We start from the raw sequence: 23,035 nt of genomic DNA on the forward strand, positions 1-23,035 counted from the left end.
GGGCGGGCACCGCAGCGGGGCCCGCCTGGGGAAACGCGGACACGAGGGAGGTTAACACAGGGTTTTACGGAATGAAATCGGCCACCACTCAAGCTGTGGATCAAGCTTCGAACTGACTGTTAGCATTTCCCGAAAAACAGCAGTTTGTAAGGTCAGAAATACAGCGAGAGAATCATCTGAGCAGGCTGACAAAATCCTTCCTTCCACACGCATATGCTGACAAATTAGAAACCACCAGCCTTCAAAAAGACCTAGTTTGCACCGCAGTGAAGGGACAAGCACACACCCACTCCCACACTTACCCCAGTCGCCTGAAGATGCTGCCTGAACTCATCCATCGTTGTGTTTGAGATGCTCATGTCTCTGAACATTCCTTCCAGTTTAGACGTGAACTGACATCCACATTCAGTCTGAAACACACAACAGAACTTGTTGTTAGGAAAGCACTATGAAAACAGCGCTTTTGACATGTGAACTGCAAGATTAATGGTCAGTTTCTAAATCTCAAAAATAGTATTTCTGTACATTTGGGTTAACCAGGGTTCCCACCTGCATAAAAACTTCGGAACTTACATTTCTTATTTAATATAACTATCTAACAATACACATATCAAAACTTGCTTTCCTTCTCTTCTCTCCACTACTGTATTTTTTATTTCTTTTCAGCTTGCTATCTCATAATAAAAATAAAGATAAGAAAGCTTATCAGACCAAGGCAAACACTTTCACCTGCTTTCTTGCATGATATTATAAAGGGAAACACTTGGATTTGTATCTGAAAAAAACCCTGGTGTCCCAAGAGTGTTTAATTTAAAATGTTTACTGCAGACTACCAAGTAAGGTTACTGGACCGTTTGAAAATGAGGGATTTAATCATATATTGACACATGTGCACACATACATGCATTTAAGTTGCACATATAGGTCTTTCTGCCTATTTCAAACACCTACTTTGACATACATAGTAAAGGGAAGTATGTTAGTCTCAGCATCCTTATCATTGTGCAATCCCATTAGAAAAGAGAGCAGTTCTGACCATCTTGGAAACGTCTGCCCTTCTTGCCTCCAGGCAAGAAGTGGAGAATTATCTGGGAAAGAATCGGTATCAGTAATCTGGAATGAATACTGGTAATTTGGAAAAATCTGATGCAAACAGGCTTCACTCACCTATAGAAAGCAAAGGTCAAAAATTAAGATTGGTCAAGTTTGATTTTAGGATCAAATTACTCTGGTTGGGAAGCTCCCTAGCCATTAGGAAGGAGCTGCACTGTAACACGCTTCAAGGATTGTTCACCTTTAGGCTTTACTTCCTTCTCCATCTCTTGGTCTATTTAATCAGTAAATAGAACCAACTATGGAAAATGTGTTTCCAGACTCTGATTTGAAGATTTATTTTTTTTTTCTTAATCTCAAACTACTTAATCAAATACGAATTGAGCATTATCATCTGTAGATGGAGGGAACTAGAAAACAACATATACAATAAAGGAATTCTACTGTGAATAACAAAATCTAGGATACAGAGTCTTCAAATCCAGTAACTAGATAACAGTTGTCATCTTATTTAAAGAGTCTTAATTAATTTGGAAAAAAAAAGGCTTTTCTCTAGATTGCTCTCTCATCACAGGTGCTTTCCAGTACTTACGTCCATTTACTTCCACAGAATTATTCAGAAAAACCTTTATTTTCTGTTGGGGTTTTAAAATTTTATATGCATTTAACAGCAATCATGATAGGTTACCTATATATCCCTTATGTAAAAACAGAAGAAACTGTATTTATGAAAAAATGAAGTAAAGAGTATGCAGATACTGTCTTACCTTTAATTTGGATATCATATTTTTCTCAGAGTCATCTGAAACACTCTTGTTTGTCAGAAGTCGTCTTGCCAAGTGCTGCTTGTAATAGCGTTCAAAAACATCTTTCTCCTGCATAAACCTAAATAAAACCATTGCCTTATCCAATATAGTTTCTACTTCTTGCTCTGTTAGCTGAAAAAGACAGAATTTGCTAGTTTTAACATTCCAGCATAAGTATCTTATGCAACCTAAATACTTCAAGTAATTCACAGCAAGCACATGGTCTAAGTTGCCTATCAAAAAGCCAACTGGTCCAACATGTGAATGACAGAGCCAAAAGAATGATGTGTAAATTCAAGAGCAGAGAAACAAACATCTAAAACGAAGGAAAAAGCAAGTGTGAGGGAAATGGGAGATGATGGATGGGTAGAATGCCTGGGTAAATACAGTAAAACTTCCTGGATAAGTTTTTAAATATTTTTTAAAAGCACAGACCTCAGATGTTTTACATATACTTTTTTTTCAAGGCAGTATTGACATTTATCTTAATACAAAAATAATCCTTAGAAAAGTAGCTTAATTTAATTTAACCCAAGTTTACATAGCAAAGAGCACGATCTTTCAATTTATACTTACTCCCTTCACTCCCTTTTTCAGCTTATCATCAATAAATAATGAGAGGTACTCTGGAGACCTAGAGTTGAGGTTGAGGAAGTACTCGAAGTCACCCGCAATAGTCTGTTTGAACAGACGATCATTATTGAAGGATTCTTGGAGAAAACGGTCAAACCTACTCTTCAAGTCCAGTAAACCCTGTAAAAAAAAAAAAAAAGCAAAACCATCACTGATTTGAAGCTGTAAACACTAATAACAGATAAAGCTGTAAAGAAGGCCATAGCTGTCATGAGAGATTTTGCAAAGCTCTTTATAGTTCAGCATTATTAGAAAGTACCTGCAATTCCATTTCTATTTTACATATGGCTGCCATAAATCTCTAATAGAAGTAGTTTTCAGATAAACTGGCAAAACTACTGCTCTCCAATACTAAGGAAGTTTGCTGTAACAGGATACTCAAAGATTAATAGTTTTTTAATCACAAGCTGGTTTGTCATATTTTCAAATCCACAATTGAAAGGAAGGATTTGTTGTATTTGCTAAGTCTTTTCTATTTCAAGTAATCTTGACAAAGCCACAATCAAACGCAGGATGTGGAAAAGATGAGGCTAAATATCAGCTCTAAACACCCATTACCTGCATCCTTATAGCTACTAACCAACGTTGAAGAAAAAACACTGCAACAACAGGCCTCTTCTTGTTAGGTCCCCCTTGCTCCCTCCTCTAATTTCAATTCAGGGACATGTCCTGTACTATTTAGTTGCATGTTTCTTACTGGTATTTAAGAGTCACTGTGAGCATATGAAAATCACATACAAGCAGTAGCTCCCCAGTCATCACAGTATGAAGTTCACAGGCCTCAATCAGACCACTTCCTCTGAGCTCAATCATCAGATTCTTAGTATCATTTTTAGGGTTTGTACCATCTTCATCCAGAGTTAAAAGAACTGAGTGCAGAGGGGGGAAAGCACCTTAAAAATCACTTGAGCACCTTGTTAAGTATACATATGATACACACAGGGTTCTGACATAACTAAGACAGCATTTGGAGGGGGAATAAAATCTCACTTGAGAGTTAAGTTTCTCATGGTTAATGACTGCTCACAAAATCTGTTCAGATTAAATGATCTTGAAGCTGTAGTTTCTTAAGCAATTGTTTTTATCTGGTTACTTAGAGAAGCCATTCAAGAATTACTCAAAGAGGTACTAACATTTCTTAGGAACTCACCATCTCACTTAAAGGAATGGTCTTGAGACAGGTTAATTAATGTGTATTAGAAATTTTAAATTCAAAGTAAATTCAGCTATCTCTCTCTTTACCAATGTTAGCTTACATCTCCTCTCCAGGAGTACACCATCTGAACAGCCTGGTGTTAAACAGGAAAAACTGTTAGTACCTTAAATTACAATGGCATTTCAACATCCCTTCAAATCATTATAAGTTGTTTTAATTCTGATCCCCTGGCAATGCTTTTCCAACCAGCTGGCCAAATATGCTCAGCGTTTGAGTGATGTCATTGCAGAAGCAGTGCTGGACTATGACAATGTTTTTTTTTACTTGAGGGTATAATGTACCTTCCTTGTCTGCTACTTAAGTCCTTGGAAAATTCAGATGAACACGGCTAAGATGAGAAGAGTGAGGTGGTTTCTCAATTCACAGGTATTTTTCTCTTCTTCCATCATGTCAACAGAAGTGGAGGATAACCCTATTTGGGGTGGCTGGGGTACACACTAATGAGCTAAAAGGATGAGCTCTGCCAAAGTACATGCAGTATCACTTCAGCTTCATTATGCTATTGGCCTTCAGGCAGGAAACATCAACAGCATCTTTATGTTTTTAACTCTCAGTAAAACTTTTTATTATAACCCTTTAGGTCCATCAGGATTTTAAATAGTGAAAGTTTCTTCAAAGCAATCCAAATACTTATTTTCCATATAATTTGCCTTTAAAAAAAAATAAAACAATCATACCACCACAAAAAGCATTAAACCTCATAATTAAACCTAATAAATTTCAAAGGGCATTCTCACTGCTTTTTAGCAATTCTTGGAGATGTCATTCTTGACCAAGCTTGGTAAGACGACTGCTTCAGCATTGCCAGAAAAGTAATTATGCAATAAAAAATGTTTTTATACTCAAATGGCTTCTTCTAACAGCAACCAGTTCTAGCAAAATTATTGATTTCAAACGAAGGAGCAGAGATTATAATAGACATTCAGTAATACGTTTTTCATAAAGACCAGACACAAGAACTTTGACTACACACTTAAAAAACCCAAATATTTAATGAGTACACTTTCAAAGTATAACACATCTTCCAGTTATAGAAACATTTCCTTAAAGTTCATTGAAGTGTCAAGACTTAATGTGTAAATTTAAAATCATCTTCTAAGAGACAATGGGAGAGAAAAGATGACAAACACTCCTGAAATGTATTTTGTGATCTCGATAAATTAATGGTACACATCACTTCTTACTGCAAGACTGAGAAAAGAAGGAGCACCTATCTTTTAACATGCAAAAGTGTTCTGTTTCTCAAGGAGACCAAGAATGAAGCAAGTAATTTGTTATGATTCATAACAGGTTCACCTCCCAAGTCATAGCTTATCCTGTCTTGAAATACCGTCATGTGACTTTTGTTTCAATAAACATTGATAGCTAGCATTACATAATATTAAACAAAACACACTGTAAAGCTACTTGCCAGCAGACATACTACTCACTCCAGAGGTAAACACGTTTAGGATAATCCAAGAAATTCCCAGCAGCTAGATAAATATTCAGTTACCCTGTATATTGCTTAATAAAACATCTTTCAAAAGCACAAAAACAGAGCACATACTTTCCAAGCAACTTAAGCAAAAGAGAAGCTCTAAATGTGACTGAATATTCAGAAATTTTACATTTTAAACAAAATTATAAATGTAGCTTATTAATAATAATAATAATCCCTTTGAATCAATATTAAGGTTTGGCTTATCAATCATGAAGTTAACTGCTATCCTGGGGAACATGTGAAAGATGGAAGGAAAAAATGGAGCTACCTGAATGTAGTCAACCGGATTCTTCCCTTCTCCCTCTTCAGAAACTAGTGCTTTGCCTTGCTCTCTCAGGTAGGAGCTCATGCACTCACACATCGTCTTCAGGCCATTTGGCACACGGCTAAATAACTTGTACATGCAAGCAAGGTCTGGAAACAAGAATGAGACATTATGCAGGACACTCTCTCTTGTACTTCTCTAAGTTGTTCATCTCATAGCAAAAGATGACAAACATGCTGCCACTTCAGTCACAAAAAGCATCCCGTAACAGCTCAGGCACTAGAATCTTGACATGGTGACTGCAGCAGCCACAAATTTAAAAACAAAGATTGTATTCAATTATTCTAAGTGGGATACAGCATAGAATTTGTTATTGCTGATCCCCAGGCCAGTAGAAGTTGATGCCTGTGCTAAAGAACAGTGCACTTCATGGTCTCCAGTGGTATTTAAGAATGTCGTGTTCAAGATTATCATGCCAAAAATCAAATATTGTATTAAGAGCTTTAAGAACAGTTTGAGTTAAAACAAATTAAAATTTGAGTTATACCAACCCTAAGGGGATGCTTGTTTCTATATTAAAAACAAAAACTGGTAAAAATTGGAGTTTAATCCCTATTTGTCTCAAAGTCAGCATTAAACTTTATAATACTTTAAGTGGCAGCTTAGGTTAAATGTGGCTTTCCAAAAGAGCAATTCATCCTTGGACATTTATGTGAAACCTTATCTTTACAAGGCAGCAAATATTTCCTCTCTAGTATTTAACTAAATCAAACCAAGGCCTGTAAGAGTTAAACTAATTCCTGTATCTTATGAATACCCTTCAATATCCTTGTATCCTCAGCCTGAAGGTTATGTTAACTGGATATTAAAGAAAAAAATGTAAAGTATAGTACGATCACTTTCCAATACAGTAATTGTCTTTTATTACAGCTAAGAAATTTGCTCACTTTGCCACTCCATCACCTAGTAATTGTGAAGCTACTTTAATGAACAAAGGCCATTAATCTAAGCAGCAAGTCTGTCCTCCATTCTCATGGCCTCAGCACTAGCACTGATTTCTAATTAGAGACAGTACAATCACATGCTGCTTTATGCTGCTTTAGAAACTTATGTTCTGTTTCTTTCCATAGTAACTTTCATTCAGTCATTCTGTCCCACATTAACCTTTATTAGGGAAAACCGAATCAAGTCAATCCCTTCTTCTTCAACCATTTTGATAAGCTGCTTATCCTTTAAAAAGAGCCAACTTATTTCTGCAACAAGAGAGCTGGTCCTGCAATACTTCTACTAAATTAAGTAATTTACACTAGCACTTTTTAAATGACTGCCTGTGGGCCAAAAAACCTCAGTACATTTTGACAGCTACATACTAGATAATGAAAGTAATAAAAGGGATCATAGAAAAAAGTAACAAAGACCACTACAATAGATTTATACTTTTCTTAAAGAGATACTTGGCTTAATGAAAAAGTACTTCTATCTGATACTAAACAGAAACAAGCTATACATGTGGGCTCTATTTTAGAAGCCCTCTAAAAGTCTCTGAAGTAGTACTTCTCAGATGTTTGCAAAACAGAGCTGAAGTGTTTTTACAACTCCACAGGAATGCAACATTAAGCTTGACTTATCCTAAGTTTAAAAACAATAAGGAGTATTGTAAGCATTTCTGTCTCCAATTTGATGCAGTCTTACCTTCTGTCTTTCCATTTTTCAGCATATGAACTAGTCCAGAGTTCTCCATTTCCACTATAGTTTTCATATGCTTGGAAATAAGTTCCCTCTCAACAACTTTCACAATCGGTTCTTCTGTTGTTTTATCCAGACAATGCATCACTCTTTCTATTTCTTCATTAATTCTAGCTTCTACTTTCTTTATGTACACAGAAGCACTGTTTTCAGCTAAAAATTTCTGACTTTCCATCTGTTATCAACACAAATCAATACATTAGACTTTTTTTTTAAAGGGGAAAAAGGAAACATACTAGTTATTTCAGATCAACATTTAGAAACAAGTTAAAATCAAACCCTGCAAGTCCAGGAAGAGATCATATCTCCCAAGATTTACATACATGCTTAACACAAAATGAAGATTGTGTTACATACATAAGGGGGTACATACAACATGAATACAGTATTTTTCACACCAAAACAACCTAAGCCAAACTAGTTACCTGTTACCAACTAAAGGTTTAGCCACAGGTCCAAAGAAAACTGAAAGATGGGGAGAGGGAAGAGGCAAAAATTCCTTTCAAATACCAGTTTATGGCACATTTATGAGTTCTGAGGGTCAAAACTTCTTATTAATGTTAATGCTGAGCACGTTAGTGCATATGAAGTTGTGTTTATCCATACTGGTCAGCAAAGCCTTTTGGTGGAAAGTTTGGGGTTTTTTAAAGGCAGAACTAAGAAATAAAACTCTAATGATTTGTTCTTAATTTTATGTGGCACCAATGAAAAACAGAATACAGTATCTTCTAAATAGTTGTGCAACATATGCTTCTGATTTTAAAGGAAGTTTGGAAACCAGAGGATATGACAGACAGTCAATCCTGCATAAGAACTGTGAGGCTGACAAATTATCTTATCTAGGTATCTTGTAACATGCTTTTATAATTTCTATCTATTTCCAACAATAGATGAGCATGAATACACTCGACAATGATACAACTGGCTTTTTTTTCCCTGAAACTGTCTCACAAAAAAAAAAAATAATCAGGAAATATTTTAAAGGTGTTATTCAGTGAGTGGTTCAACAACTAGACAGCCACTTGAATATACTTCATTCCTTGACTCGCTTCATTTTACTACCAAAATTAACTCATAAACATAGAAATTTTGAAGGAATCAAAGCTTCCTCAAAGGCAGTTTGACAGGCAGTCTCCCCTCTTCATTTCCAGCCTAAAACAGTTTCAAACTTTCATGCTATTAGTAGCTAAAAAAACTGTGGCTCTGATAGGGAGCCTATCTCCAGGGATAGATTAAGTTGCACAAAATAGCCCAAAGGCGGCACAAGCTTAGCACAGTGACTACACGTTATTGGTCCCCATACCTCAAAACTACATTCATGTTATGGTAATTCTGTAAAATGTGTTAGTTTTTCTGCAAAGTTAGTTTTGGTGTTTTTTTTTTAATGGAGTCAAATAAGCAGCAATTACTTAAAGCAGCACCAATTCTCACAGTTTCAGGTAGTTGCAACAATATTGCAAATACAATATTATAACACTGCTGTACCTGAAAAAATTCTGCAGACATCTCCAAAAATGGAGCCTCAAAGTCTTCTTCATAGACTGATCTTCCTTCAAGACCTAGAATCATTAACATCTGGCAAGCATTTCTTATTGCGCCTCTGCCAAAAAGTAAGTTGTTAACAACTTCAGAAATCTACATGTTTTTAAGACAAAATACACAGCAGAATAACAACTCAGAACATATTAACTTCAATAAAATATAGCAATAGCAAGCCCATCCTAAACCTGGTACACGATAAGTTTTCAAAAAGATTACAGGTGCAAGACTGATTATTTTTGTTCTAAACTGAGGAATTGACAATGATTTATTGATGACTTTAAATACAATGCTAGCAGGGCAGGCCTCACTTTCTATTAACTCTGAAAACTACTAAGAATATATTTCAACATACAAGAAAACAACAAAAATACTACTTCAAAGAAAACTTAAAACTGCACATATAAGTTGCAACTGAACAATTCAAAACAACTGCACAGATGAAGTTGCCATGCGAAGTCTGGGGTTTTGCTCAGTTGGTTGTTTTTTAAAAAAAAATTACAAAAACCCACAACATGAAAATGTATCAGTAAGTTAAGCATTTGGTTAGGCATTGACAAACACTAATAACATGTGAAAACAAAAGAACTGTATCCAGGAAAAAATTCCACTTTCTGGCAGTAGGGGACAATACACAGCTGTTGCCAGGGAGTATTTTTCTCCTCAAAGTGCAAGTTGGGCAATCCCAGACACAGAACTGCAGCCAAAGCAGCATGGAGCTTACACAGCTCCACGCCCATGAGCTGTTCTGAAGCTGGAGATGCAAAGGAAAACATGCAGATTTGAAGTTACTTCAGCTGCAGTATTTGCAGTGTGTGGCACAGAACTTCACACCTACTAAATAGGGAACGGGTCTAAAAACCCACAGATGCAACTGAACTACCCAGAAACTGATGGATCAAAACATCAAGGAAAAAGAAGAGAAATAAAATTTAAAAAGAAAACTTAAAAAAATTCCAAAACACAGGTACAAGAAAATGAAAGTCTGTCAGTAAAAAGGAAATACTGGGTAGAAAGAGGTAGAGAATTGTCAAAACTCTGATTTATAACCAAATGCTCTGACATAAGGCCATAATTGAGAGATTTAATGTAAGTTTTAACAAAAACCACAAGATAAATATTTTAAAATACATTCATGAGCTTCCCCATTTACCATTATACTAAACCTTATTATACAAAGAAATGTATTATTCCAGATTGTGGATATATTTTACTTATTATTAGAAATGTGGCCTTAAGTAATGCTGTATGTTCTTAATTCACTCTTACAAATTGACAAGTATTATTCATTATTTGCAACAAAAGATGGTCACTTACAAATATCTTACCTATCTACAACTTCTCCTTTCCTTTCCCTTGCAATCATATCCAGCAGAGTTTGCCGCAGGTGATCCCTAATGCAGCCGTATCGCACAACCTGGTCTCGAAAAATAATCAAGCCCAAATTGTAGACATTCTCCACGTTGTTTTGTTGCACATACACACGGTCCTACAACAAAGGCACACACAGCAAGATCATTTTTAAATTGGGTACCTCTGTGCTATTCAAAATTGCATGAGATTGGGAATATTTCCACTATACAGAAAAAAAAAATAAAATCAAAGTAATCTTCTTTCGCCATAAAAAGAAATGATGAATACCTTAAAAATTAAAAAAAGTTTCCAAAAACTTCATTTGCACAGAAAGTCTACTTTGCTTAGGAGTGTAAGCACAGCATTCCCACCACTCCTTTTAGGCAGACAGATTGCCCTCAATTTTCAGTGAAATGTCCTGAAGTGGCATAGTTAGATGAACAGAAGAAAAAGTAAAAGCCAGAATGAGAACAATTACAATCAAAACACTTATGGATTAGTACTGCAAAATGGTACATAAAGATTTCCACTGAAGAACACCCACTCCACAAATTCACTTTCATTCAATTTGATCAAATGTCTTGAAACTTTGTTATGTTTCACTAAAATTGCACTTATATACACACACCCCAAAAAAGAAAGGAGAGAGAAGAAACTGCAATACTTATGTTTTGATGGGGTTTACAGTCATCTTCTTACATAATCTCAATCTATAGGAAGAATCAAGCTCCTCAAGTATCCACTATCCCTACACTGCCTATGTTCACAAATCGAGCCTGATCCTCTGAACAGCCTTCCAACTTGTATAGCTCAAACACTATCAGAGCTGACTGAGACACTACTGAGCACAGACCCAAGTTTCTTACTGCTACCTGCAGAAATGCTCCAAAAATGTCTCCCCTTTTCTATTCCTCTCTCCCAACTTAGAGCTCTCTAGAAAAGGAAGACTAATAATAAAATTACTAGCGGACAGAAAAATAGTGTATTCACTTAATATCCAGTGCTGCTATACCAGGTAAGACCATTTAAAACAACATTCAGAATAGAGCAATTGAGTTTCTATTTCTCAGATAAGCAATGATTGCTTTAATTTCTGTCAGGGCATAATCCATTCATCTAATGTAACAGTCTGGTTAATTACTAAAAATACTACTTTACTATCAATTCAGCCCCAGAAGTTTTGTACCCACTCACAAATGTGACTGTAAGGTTTTCTGAGAATTTACATATCTGTAACAAAAAAAAAAAATCAAATTCTATGAAGGATGAAGGTCAATGTTTGAAATTGAGTATAAAGATAAGATACTCCACTGGATTAATCAATTATCTTATGTGCTTTACGACACTCAGAATTGAAGTGCAAAGTTACTCAAACACCTAGAAAACTAAACTATTAAGAAGTCCGAAATAAAGACTACAAAATTTTAAGTTCATATAAATTCTGCAATTGTAAACATCAGAAGGAACAGAGAGCATACCCTTTAGTAATTTAGCAGTTGAATTTATGTGGCAAAATTATTCATATGCTAATTATATGCCAGATTGCCACTTGATGACCAGAGGAAAGTGAAACACTGGGTCCCATAATTCACCAATGATTCCAGCCACTCCCTTCAGACTGGCAGAATTTAATTTAAATGAAAAAAACCAAGATGAGAAACCAAGATGAAAAATCAAGATGGGAACAGGTCAGATATGTCTGCTCTGTGGCTCATGAAGCTAGCTTACTTTTGCCTCAAAGCAAAGAGTTTACTAACTGGTCTCATAAAACCAGTGTAGCAACACTGGTCTTGGTCTTGTATATTAATCTATTTTTTCTGTTATTTAGAAACAGATTATTTCATTTCCTTATTGACACACTTGCATTAAGAACAGAAGTAAACGTGACTCTAAAGTAAGCTTTTTGAAGAGATTAAAGAGAAAATTAAAAAGTAGTGTGTAATACACTGCATGACTTGAGGAGAAAAGACTTATTTCCTAAGAATATTCATACTGCTGAAGTACAGGCAGCAGGGTATCAAACTGGATTAAAGCCATCGTCATGACTCATCTGCAGAGCTTCTATGATGGCACTGCTATTATGAAATGAAATAGCAAGTGCACTAGAAGGTCTTCTCAATGTAACAGCAATGCCTCTTCACCCAACAACACCCAAATTAAAGTAGCAGCATTAATGTTTCTGATGCTGCTGATTTGCTTACCCTTGGTAACAGATCACTTTCACCATTTACTAGAAGCTCTCCTAACATGGAAAAAAAAAAATAAAAAAAATCTCTTAAGAGACAAGATGACCTATGTAGCATGAGGTTTGACAGACAATACTACAGGCTACTGAACAGCAATCACTTCCCAAACAGAGAAGCAACAAGTGCTTAAAGGTAAAAGTAACTCAAGAGACAAGGGTAGAGTTTCAGACAGCAATTACTCATTAACTACAAGGCTGGTTAATGCTGCAGAATAATTCTGATCTCAACTAAAGCATGTTACCTACCATACAAAACCACTAGTCAAATTTTTCCCATCTCTGCTTGAATGCACTACCTGGATGATGTACCTTTCAGACACCATTGTGTGTGTATATATATCTCAAGTGTCCTTGATCCTAGATCTGAACATAAAAATACCACTTCTCCCTACTACCTTGTGTGTAAGCCATAAAAAATGGCAGTCATATGCCCTGAGCTCAAAACTCACTTGATCTGTCAAGTGCTGGCCTAAAAGAAGATGCAGGCTTCGTGCAGCCCAGGGATGAGATAAGAATGGTCTGCCCTCTGCAACACACATGGCTGTGCAACACACACGGCTGTACTTGGATGAGGCACGAATGCTCAGCCCCCTGCAACACAGCTGTACTGGCAAGAGGAGCTGCTCACCTCTGATACTATCTGTGGGCCTGTGCTGCAGCCAGGGGTGTGACTGCTGCCCTTGTGTACCTGAAATTGCTTTACATTTAGCAAGTACAGGTAGTGAAAAAGGGACACCACAGAATCCAGTTTAGCCCAGTTTCTGTAAGACATTCCAAGAATGCTCACACTCATGTAGCTTTAAGAGAAGACTGAACAACTGCACCTCCACTGCTACTGTTATCAACAGTAGTTAAATAAGAACTACAGTAGTTATGTTTACCTAAGTTGCAGCTAGAGGCAAGACTGAATTTCAGGTATGCCCACATGCAGAACATTGCTTTGCTACTTCAACACGTCTTAGCACATGACTCAACACAGTGAAGACACTACTTAGGACATGACTTCACTGCTTTGATACCTCTGCTGGCTGCAGACAGTGCCAGGAGTTTTCAGAGAGCATTACATATCTTCTGGCATTGATTACTGTAGCCTGAACACGCACAATAGGAGGAGGAGAGCTCGTGCCCATATACTGCAAAATACAACAGAACTATATAAATTTGAAATTCTGTTGAGGAAATTTAGAGTATCTCAAAGTTAAGATTTGCCTTTGTGGTGCAATTCCAGGTTGCAAAGCCCTGTACAATGTAGTTCTAGTGCAACAGACCTGAAACCAAGCAGGCTTTTTTGCCAGACAGCAACCATGACACAAGAGACAAGGTAACACTTGGTTTAAAAAGCAACTATAAAGAAAGACTTAGGAGTCCTTGTGAAAGAGGTTCTGCACATCACAGGAAATCCTGCCATAAACCCCAAACACCCAGTACTCAGATTATCAAGTATCATAACAATGCACAAATCTCATTGTACAAAATAGATCTTTTTAGAAATGTACTTATTTGAATTTATTAGAAGTGGCAAAATTAAACAGAGGAAAGAGATTAAGGTGGGTTGGAGAAGTGTTTGTTTTGACTGAAATCATATGGGAGCTAGTGGGTGGGAGTGGAAAACAAACATGGCAGTAGAAGAGTGGTGATTCAAGATGTGCAATCACCAGGCTGAAGCAAGAATTTAAGAGAGTAAGAATAGAATTCAAGGTTATGTTAAATGTTTTACTTTCACTGTCGTCAGACTGTGGCTTGTTGGGTACCAATAGGTACATTTCCTGAAACTTATGTGTAAGTAATTGGGACTGTCTACAAAGTAAGAGGAGAAGGACTGGGCTATCTTTTATTTAAAAACATTATAATTGCACATACTTCTCCTGGTGGAACACAAGCATATCAATTAACAATCCCTGGTGACTTGAGTTTATACAGTACTTGTTTTTAAGATAAAAATATTTGGAATGTAAATTTTATTTGCTGTGCTTGAATAAAAGGTATAAACAACTTCTGACAACAGCACATCACTGTAAAACTACATTTCATTCAGACTCAATGTCATAAAAGAAGAAAAAATAACTATTAACTTCTTGAAAACTGTTTCTTTGAAGAGCGGATGTCATTTTTGGCACGTTCCTCTGCTTTATAATTTTGTGGTACAATCAGAGTATCACAATATATCATTTTTGAATGAACACATACTCAAGACTAGAAGTTTCCTGCTCTTAGTCTCTTTCCAATGAACAGAATTACATTTGACTCAACAGGACATCACAGTGATAAAGATAAAAAAGATAGAACTGCAAATCTTTAAGACTAGGCCTATATTAAACAACAGCTTGCACTTCGATATGTAACCAAAGCACGTAAGTTCTAATCACATCCTTCAAACAAGCATCAAGACATTGCTCTCCTGAGCACAAAAAATACCTTAGGAAACAGCTCATCTCCTCTCAAAAGTGCTAAATGAAGCACATAACCCTTCCTCAAAGAGGGCACTTCTTGGTCCTCGATACACTGGTCAGTACACTAAACAGGAACAGCTGATAAGCCAGCTTTCTCTAACACTGAGGAATGAAACATTTATTGAATTTTAAGAGCAGCAGATAATACTGCATTATCCACTCTGACCACCTATGTACCATGGAGCATCCAGCACCTACTATACTCATATAATACACAGCATTTGGCCAAAACACAACAGCTACTCCCCTAGAAAACTCTGGATTACACCTTTTAACACTTCTGGAAATTTATCATTAGTTTTAGAAGATTATTCTAATTGTTAACTGCTCTTGAATTTGTTGAGATTCATCTAGCAGCGATTCACAAGAAGATCAGAAATTACAAAATTTCTCATAGCAAAGACTGTACATCTTCAAATATTCTCTCAATCTTCCCTTTGGCAAGCTTGAGATAAAATAAACTTGAGTGTCACTGAAGGCATTTTATCCAGCCTATTTTTAGATATGTAGTCTTTTCACAACCACCACAGAACACCCATAACACAAAAGACAGTAAATTTATTTTAAAAAAACCTACACTGGAAGTTTAAGAAGGCTTTACACCATTATACTTTCCACAATAAGAAACCAATACATGAACTAAAACATGCAAGTAACATTTATAACCTGCCAGAATGCATCTGACTAGCTTATTTGTTAAGAATAGCACAATCAATAGTTTTTCAGATGCATTTTGCAAGTGATAATGACAAAACCTGAAAGAAGGATCCAATTTTAACTTGTCACACACCCATAACAGTCCTGCATGCACACAGAGAATTCAAAACAAGGGACAGACAGTAATCTTAGGATGAACCCTGGTAAACATCCCTTGCTTTTTACCCTTCCAGCTAATTTATTTACATTTGTCAACAGGCAATTTACTGCATCAAGTTAAATGTATGATAAAGCAGAATACTCACCATATACATCAGAATGTCTCTAATCATCACCATAGCAGTTTGATGATCATTCCACGCTTGGTTTAGTGTTTGTAGAAAGTTGTTATTCAAGGAGTTTAATACATCTTCTCGCACCTGAAGCAAACAAAAATGTAGTATATTGTCATAAACCCAAGCCAGTTTCTCCCACATAATTTAAACCTTAACAAGCTTTGCTTCTTGCTCCCTCTATGAATTTCAATATTACCAAGAAGTTCTTGCTTTTCCTGGGTGCTGACCATCCCCTACCTTGCATTAGACTTCTGTGGGATAAAAAAAAGACTTCATACAAGCAAGAAAAATTGGGCTAAAAACAAGAAAAAAAATAACATGGATGTTCACTTTCAAGGGAATAACTCAAGTCTCAAATGTTATTTTCTTACAACTCCTCAAAGGTTTAATTTCCTAGTGCTATAGTGTTTCAACTAATGTTAACAGTACTATCACAGAATATTAGGTAGTAAGGGTAAGCGTTGAATTCAGGAACAAGTACAGGTGGCAAATCGGCCCTAACGACATTTAGAAAGACATGAGACAGAATAAAGTTACAGCTAGCAACAGTTCTGAAAGGAAACAGTAACTTAGCAAAGACCACACACTTATACTAATGGCTGAATTTGCTGACTGATTCATCTCTCCCATCAGCTTCAGGCTTTACTTCTTTTTGACACTACTACTCCCTTTAATAAATAAAACCATCCAGTTTAATATTTTGATTTACATGAAATAGGCACATACTACAGTACCCAAGCTTTAAACTCATGTAAAAAAGAAACACAGGGGAATGTAAAAAAATATTCCAGAGTTAACAAGACACATGAATTTTGACATAACCTGCAGATTACATTCTGTCCTCTGTTGTAACTGAACAGAATACACTTTTACATTAACAGATTTGTATTTATACTTGTGTGATAATGGAAATTTCAGTAGAGAGAATTCAAACAGGAAATCCAAACACACATGACAAGCAGCCACAAGCTGCTCCAACATCAGATGGAACCACCTGACACACCCCATTCTGTCATTCAAGTTTTCAGAAGTTATTACGCAAAACCAGCATAACAGAAAATTCCCAGTCTGCCACACTACTGCATACACTCCATAAACTCTCATGAGCAAGCCAGTAACACCATGACACACCGTACAAACACCAAGGTGTCTTCTTGAGAAGCTGTGGAAACTTATGCCGGTAATATCCAGTTTGTTGTTGAATTTAGGTAACTGAGGCAAGCTTGTAGGTTTTAAAAAGAATCTTCAAAACACCTATTCCCCAGACCCTTGCTCCTTGCTTTTGGAAAACACAGTATGCAGCTCTAAGTCCCAACCAGCACTGCTTAGCTGCCTCATTCTTTCTGATTGCGATAGTTTACCCCTTGGGTCTCCCAAAAGTGCACCCCTGTTGTAAGCCTGTTTGCGTAGTTTTTAGCTAAAATCTAAATATGCATTAAAAACATCACCAGCTGTACTTGTAAAGAATAGACTGAAACTCCCAGAACAAGAGAAATAAACATGACACAGTTGTTTTCATTTTAGTCAATATGCAAAAACACTGGAAACACTGTTAGGTAGATCACTCATATTGGTAAAATTTACCAAAGCAAAAGTAAAAACTTCATTAGTTTACAGGCACACATAACCAGGGTAGGGATTGATCAACTCTAGTAAAGTATTCAAGGCGATCACAGAACTCTTAAAAGGATTAAAGAAGGTTTTCTTGGCTCTGTTTGTTTGTTAACAACTCAGAAGCAGCGTGCCTTTGCAATTACAACAACAACAATGCTCCTAGAGCAGCCAGGGCCAACTGGTAGCAAAAGGGGGTGCTTGCCATCAGGTAGCAACAACGATTTGCTTCCAATCAGTCAAGAGAAACATTCAGATCTGTACCACCTCTGCTTTATTCAGTATGGCATGTGGCCACCTAGAAATGTGTTTTAAATCCAGAAATGGGTGCTATACAACAGAATTTCTCTTAAGAGTCTCTCTGTGAAGCTTTGCAATGGCACTCTCGTAGGTTTATTTTAAGCTGCAGGCAGCTCTGCAAAGCCATTATTTTAGTTGCTACAAAAGCCAACAAAATTATTGCTTACAACAGCTGTCTAGAGTTCATAAGTGTTGGGATACATTCCTCTTATAGGCTATGAATACAGCATTACAGGAAAACTACTACAGCACACAAAATATCCTCGCCATGCGAAGGCGAAGTCTGAAACCACTCTGGTGCAATAAATGACTTGTAGTAAAAAAACCTAGATAGTCACACTCTTCTACAGAAAAGGAAGCCCTTCAGGAATTCAGCTGCTGCTCTTGCAAAGTCTGAAGAAAATGTCAAAGGTTTTTATCAGCAGAATGTTCCTTCCAATTAGCTGAGCTTGTAGTGACTTCTGTTACCATCTTTGCAGTAACATAGTAAATTGTCAGGCATATCTAGCTTTAATAGGACTGCCTATACACAGTCTCAAAAATAAATGTAGATTATGAAGCTGCCAATAAGGTCTTCCTATGTTTGCAAGGATACAATATTGTATATAACTTCAGGCAAAACTGTGCTTTATACTGGATATAGCTCTTAAATAAATATAGCACCCTCCCTCACCAGTCTCTTCAGAATAGTTTGTTGGCATGAGCTTGCAATAGCTTTAAATAACTCCCTATTAAGTGTACACAAAGCAGACTTACGGCCTAGTATTTTCTCTCTTGCAGTGCCTGGCCTGACGCAGCAGCATGAATAGTTGTATTATGTAATTTCCACTACTACAAGGACAGCCAGAACCTTCTGTGGGGAGCAGCAGTTTAGAACAGCACTTTCTGAACTAAAGCCTCAAGGTCTAAGAACTTTTATTACAGTTTCTTCATCTTCTATAGAAGTCCAAGTAGTACAAAAGATAGTATTGTAAAATCTCAGAGTTCAAACTATGGTTACAGAATAACATTACCAGAAATGCCTGTTCACCCCTGCAGCTGCTATCCTTCTGCTGAAAGAAAAAAACCCCAAACATTGAGGATTCTGAATTGCATCTACTTTCTGGCAATTCCTTCACATCCATTTAACTGCAGACTTGCAAAAGATCATCTTAAAACACCATTAAGATAAAGGCAGATAACACTTCATATATTGTTGGTCAGGTTTACAGTGCACCCTAAATGCTTACCAATTAATTAGCCTCCTGCACAACTTCTCAGGCCACTCCCTCCCTACCTCATAGATATTATGGAAATAATTTCAAACTCCCTGCAGGAGATTTCTATCTTCCCTCTCCCCGTCCGTCCGCAACACCACAACAGCAAAATTCAACACTTACTGGGGATCCTAGACATACCTTTATAAGCCCCAGAGTAAACATGCTTCCTTCACCCCATACCTTCTGCACCAGCACCCCATACAGTTACTTCTGCAGTTAACAGTGCCATAATGACTGGCCCTGTGTCCCCCTTACCAAAGGCTTTCTTGCATGCCTGCCTTTACTATTATGCTGGAATAGCTGGCACTGTCACTACCAAACTCCACCAGTTGTATCAGCAAAGACCATCAAGTCATAAGTCATTCTGGCATGCCAGTAACAGCAATGTTTGACAAGATGATGAAATCTTACAGGACATGACAATATCTCCTGCTTTTCATTAATGCCCTAGTATCTCCCCAGACAAGCACATTTCAGCTCATTTAAGTTTAGGACACCCTTTAACATCTCTGAATCCCTGATGTATAAAGCACAGGCACCCCACCCAAAAAAACTCCATTGAGTTTGGCTAACGAATAAATACATTTCTTTGTCACACACACAGAATTTACAAAATATATGTTATATTTTATATCATGGGTTTACACATTTCATAGTCTAGTGAAATCTAAAGTATCCTGCCACCTTTTAACTTCAAGAGTTTTTTCTTCTAACAGAAGGGAAGAGCATCCACATCCAGCTACAAGACTGCCAAAGGGGAGAAAGATCAGTGAAATACCAGATGCACAAGAACTAAATACTTCAATTACTATGAAAACTTTTAATACTTTTTAATCAATGCTATTTAAAGTTCAATTCTATGTGTACTATACTTTAATAATTATGCCAATACACAGGCAAAGACAAGTTTTAGCATGCCCTTACCCAGTAGTGAAAAAAAAGGCAATTTAAGGCAGCCAATTCCTGTCCAATTCCTCCAATGATGTGGAGGAAGATACCTGGCTTACTACTGCCTTCATTAAGTAGCCAGGATCTGGTAACTGTGAGCCATTGGGGTCTGCAAGTTCAACAGTACTTGCTTATGTGTGCTTCTATCAATCATGTTTGCACCTATCATTTTTTATAATTAAATAATTTGTAAAGACAATATACGGTTCTAGGTTTTCTTGTTGAGGGGTTAAATAATTTTCTTCTTAACGTGCTTGAAATCTTTCTAATAAGAAGGCTGAGTAGGCATAATTTTTAAATTAGCATAAATATAGCTCTTCACTGTACCACACCAAAATAAAAAGCTTTCATTTTCCAAGCTTGATCATTACTTGTAAAAAAATCAGAACAAATACATTTCCCTAATCTAGTCTCTTAATCAATTCCTAATTAACCAGCCCCACTGTAATGCTACAGGAATGTAACATTTTCTAGAAAGATAACCAGCAGAAAATTGGGTTTGGCTATTCAGAAGCACCCCCTGAAGTCAATGTAGTCCTTTACTAAAATATATTAATTTCTGCACATTCTCATTTTGATAAAAAGTTAAAAGATTTCATGAACAACACTTCAGTTGGAAAAATCCCCCTCTTCTAAACAGTGGCATCCACCATTGTGTGAACAGCTGTTTCTAAAGACACATGATGAGAGCATTTATTGTTAATCAGCTACTTCACATTTAAGAGACATTCCTAAAAAGAAACACACAAGATTCCTCCAAAACTTCTGTTACATAAAGCATGAGGTTAAACAAAAACTTTCTAATCTATCTTACAACAAGTAATAACAGCAAAAACATAAGATGCCATTATAGAACTGATCCTGTCCTTAAAAAACAAACAGATACAATAGCATTAAGTGTCAGAAAAGCATTTCTCTACCCTGATAATTGTGTAACCCTCTTGGCCAGTGCAGTGATGGTACAAACTCACAAGATCTTCTGCTCTTCTGTCAGTTTGCCATAATCAGCACTTCAGAGTAATTAATCTTTCATATGGATAATTTTTAATATACAGAAGAGCAAGGAACAAAGATAAAGAAGCCTTCCTCAAATTAAACAAAGATAAACTAAAGTCTAGGAAGATGAAACATTTAGTGTCATGCTTATTATTAAGTATAGACTGTAAAGACAGCCATATGCATGAACAAGGTACAAAAAGCCTCAGTCATTTGCCACACTTTATATGAATAGCACAATTACGAATGCACAAATTATGAAAACTGTTTTCAGTCACAGATGTGCTATGATTATAGATCAGAGCCATAAATTTCTCAGCCACTTCATAAAGGATGCTCCCTCTCACGTGAGCATGAAAGAAGCCCCACATTCAAAGCAGCTTTAGACTACGCTTGGCTGGCCCACATCTTTGAAAACTAAGATTTTTTAAAAGATGCAACACACTTCTGTCACAGCCATAGCCCCAGTTAGAAAACATAAAAGCTCCACAAGCATTATGGATTTAGACATAAACCTCCCATCCACTCTCTGTAATTCAGCCAGAAGTAATAATCCAGGATACAAGATGGTGTGCAACTTTCCAAATGTTGCACTAACAGGACAAAACTCTGATCCTCCACCTGAACTTACAGCCAGTATATGGGATTAAAGTGGACATGTGTCTCAAAGACAGGGAGCTGTGGATGTTACCACAAGGAGTAAGGTATCTTCCCTAGATTTAGGATACTATTATCACTGAATATTAACTGGACTCATAAAAGTAAGATTTAACTTTTTTTCCAACGACATATGTATTAATCAACCCTAAATTTTCCTCACAAAGACTGAAGATATGGTTCCACGGCTTAACATGACATATGAAGAGCCATTTTCTCAGATGATGCATTTTCACAAACAGAAAGTTTCTGCATATAATTTTGACTGAAACACAGTTTTCAAAAGACTGAGATCACAGAATGCAGACTACTCAGGACTTTAGTTGTTGCTGAGCTGATGTTTTTGTACATTGCCTACCGCCTCTTTGAACAGCATAATCCTACCACAACTCTCTTGTTAGCTCATGAATTAGTTAATTAGCCCAAAGCAAACAGGTTCTTAGATTGGTATTTATTTTGTTTCACAGATGAAAAAAATAACTGGAAAACAAACAAAAATTTGTTCAGAAAAATTCACAAAATTCAGAAAAATGCCACAAAACTTTTTTTAAAAATTCCCAGCTCTCAACAGTTATGCCTCAGCTAAAGCTGTTTTCTGTTACACACTTCCAAATACTTGACCCTCCACCAGTAACCTGTAAGACACTTGAAATTTAATGCATAAAATGACATACCTTGTTTATTAGATGCTCAGTGACCACTTCTCTTAGTCCAGTGTAGAGTTTTTCACCATGTTTGTGCAACACCATTGTATATGCATTCCTATATAGCTCCTCAAAACTGAGACCACTATTGTTCTTCCGCTGGATCTCTTGGATTGCATTTTTAAGAAGATCCCAAATGCTATTCACATATTTCTCATCCATAGTCATCTGTAAAAATAAAGCAACACATTATTGATTAGAATCAAGAAAGATCATAACAAGAAGTTCTAACTCCAGGAGCAGTAATTGCTTTAGCTTCATTTTTGTTGATTTCCTTGTCACAATGTTTCTCAAACTTCATCAAAAGAAAAACAGTATTTATTAAATTAGTAGGGATTTCAAGAAATAGTTACTAAAATTATAATTTGTAAAAATGTAAGGAAAAAAATTGCACTGCAATACTGATCTGCTTAACCAGACCCCAAATCAACTCGTACAATGAAAGATAATAATGTCTGACACAAAGTTGGCAAATTTACTTAGTAATCTTCTTGAGCCAACTAGGTTTTCTTTATTTACAGCAATGTACTCATGGCCAAAGAACCACGTGCCTACAGTTTAAATACTTACAACTATTGTTGAAAAACCACACAAGTGTCCACAACCAACACCTATCTTGAATCTATTCCTTTGCACAAATATGGTTAAATAACTTGCTACAGGATATGCAGCAAGCACTACGCAGAATACGCATGTGCTTGATCTGTTATTCAGACACTCTATCCTTGAGTAAGTACACTACAGTATTAAAGAAAAATTCAAAGAGAAACTCTTACAAG

The 23,035-nt window shown here is 36.4% G+C and overlaps 1 protein-coding gene across 1 annotated transcript in view; it reads right to left on the reverse strand.

Moving 5' to 3' along the window:
- CUL3 (cullin 3) overlaps positions 1-22,424 on the reverse strand; it is a 31,175-nt gene extending 8,751 nt beyond the window's left edge. Inside the window, exons 1-9 of the mRNA XM_010001616.1 lie at positions 22,227-22,424; positions 15,752-15,865; positions 10,070-10,230; positions 8,688-8,802; positions 7,149-7,377; positions 5,460-5,605; positions 2,436-2,612; positions 1,821-1,991; positions 303-410 (exon numbers count right to left, since the gene is read on the reverse strand). Of these exons, the coding sequence (XP_009999918.1) occupies positions 303-410; positions 1,821-1,991; positions 2,436-2,612; positions 5,460-5,605; positions 7,149-7,377; positions 8,688-8,802; positions 10,070-10,230; positions 15,752-15,865; positions 22,227-22,424 (1,419 nt within the window). The remainder of the gene's footprint in view (positions 1-302; positions 411-1,820; positions 1,992-2,435; positions 2,613-5,459; positions 5,606-7,148; positions 7,378-8,687; positions 8,803-10,069; positions 10,231-15,751; positions 15,866-22,226) is intronic.
- Positions 22,425-23,035: the final 611 nt, after the last annotated feature.

Source organism: Chaetura pelagica, unplaced genomic scaffold, assembly GCF_000747805.2.
Source record: "Chaetura pelagica isolate M959 unplaced genomic scaffold, ChaPel_1.0 scaffold207, whole genome shotgun sequence".
Lineage (NCBI taxonomy): Eukaryota > Metazoa > Chordata > Aves > Apodiformes > Apodidae > Chaetura > Chaetura pelagica.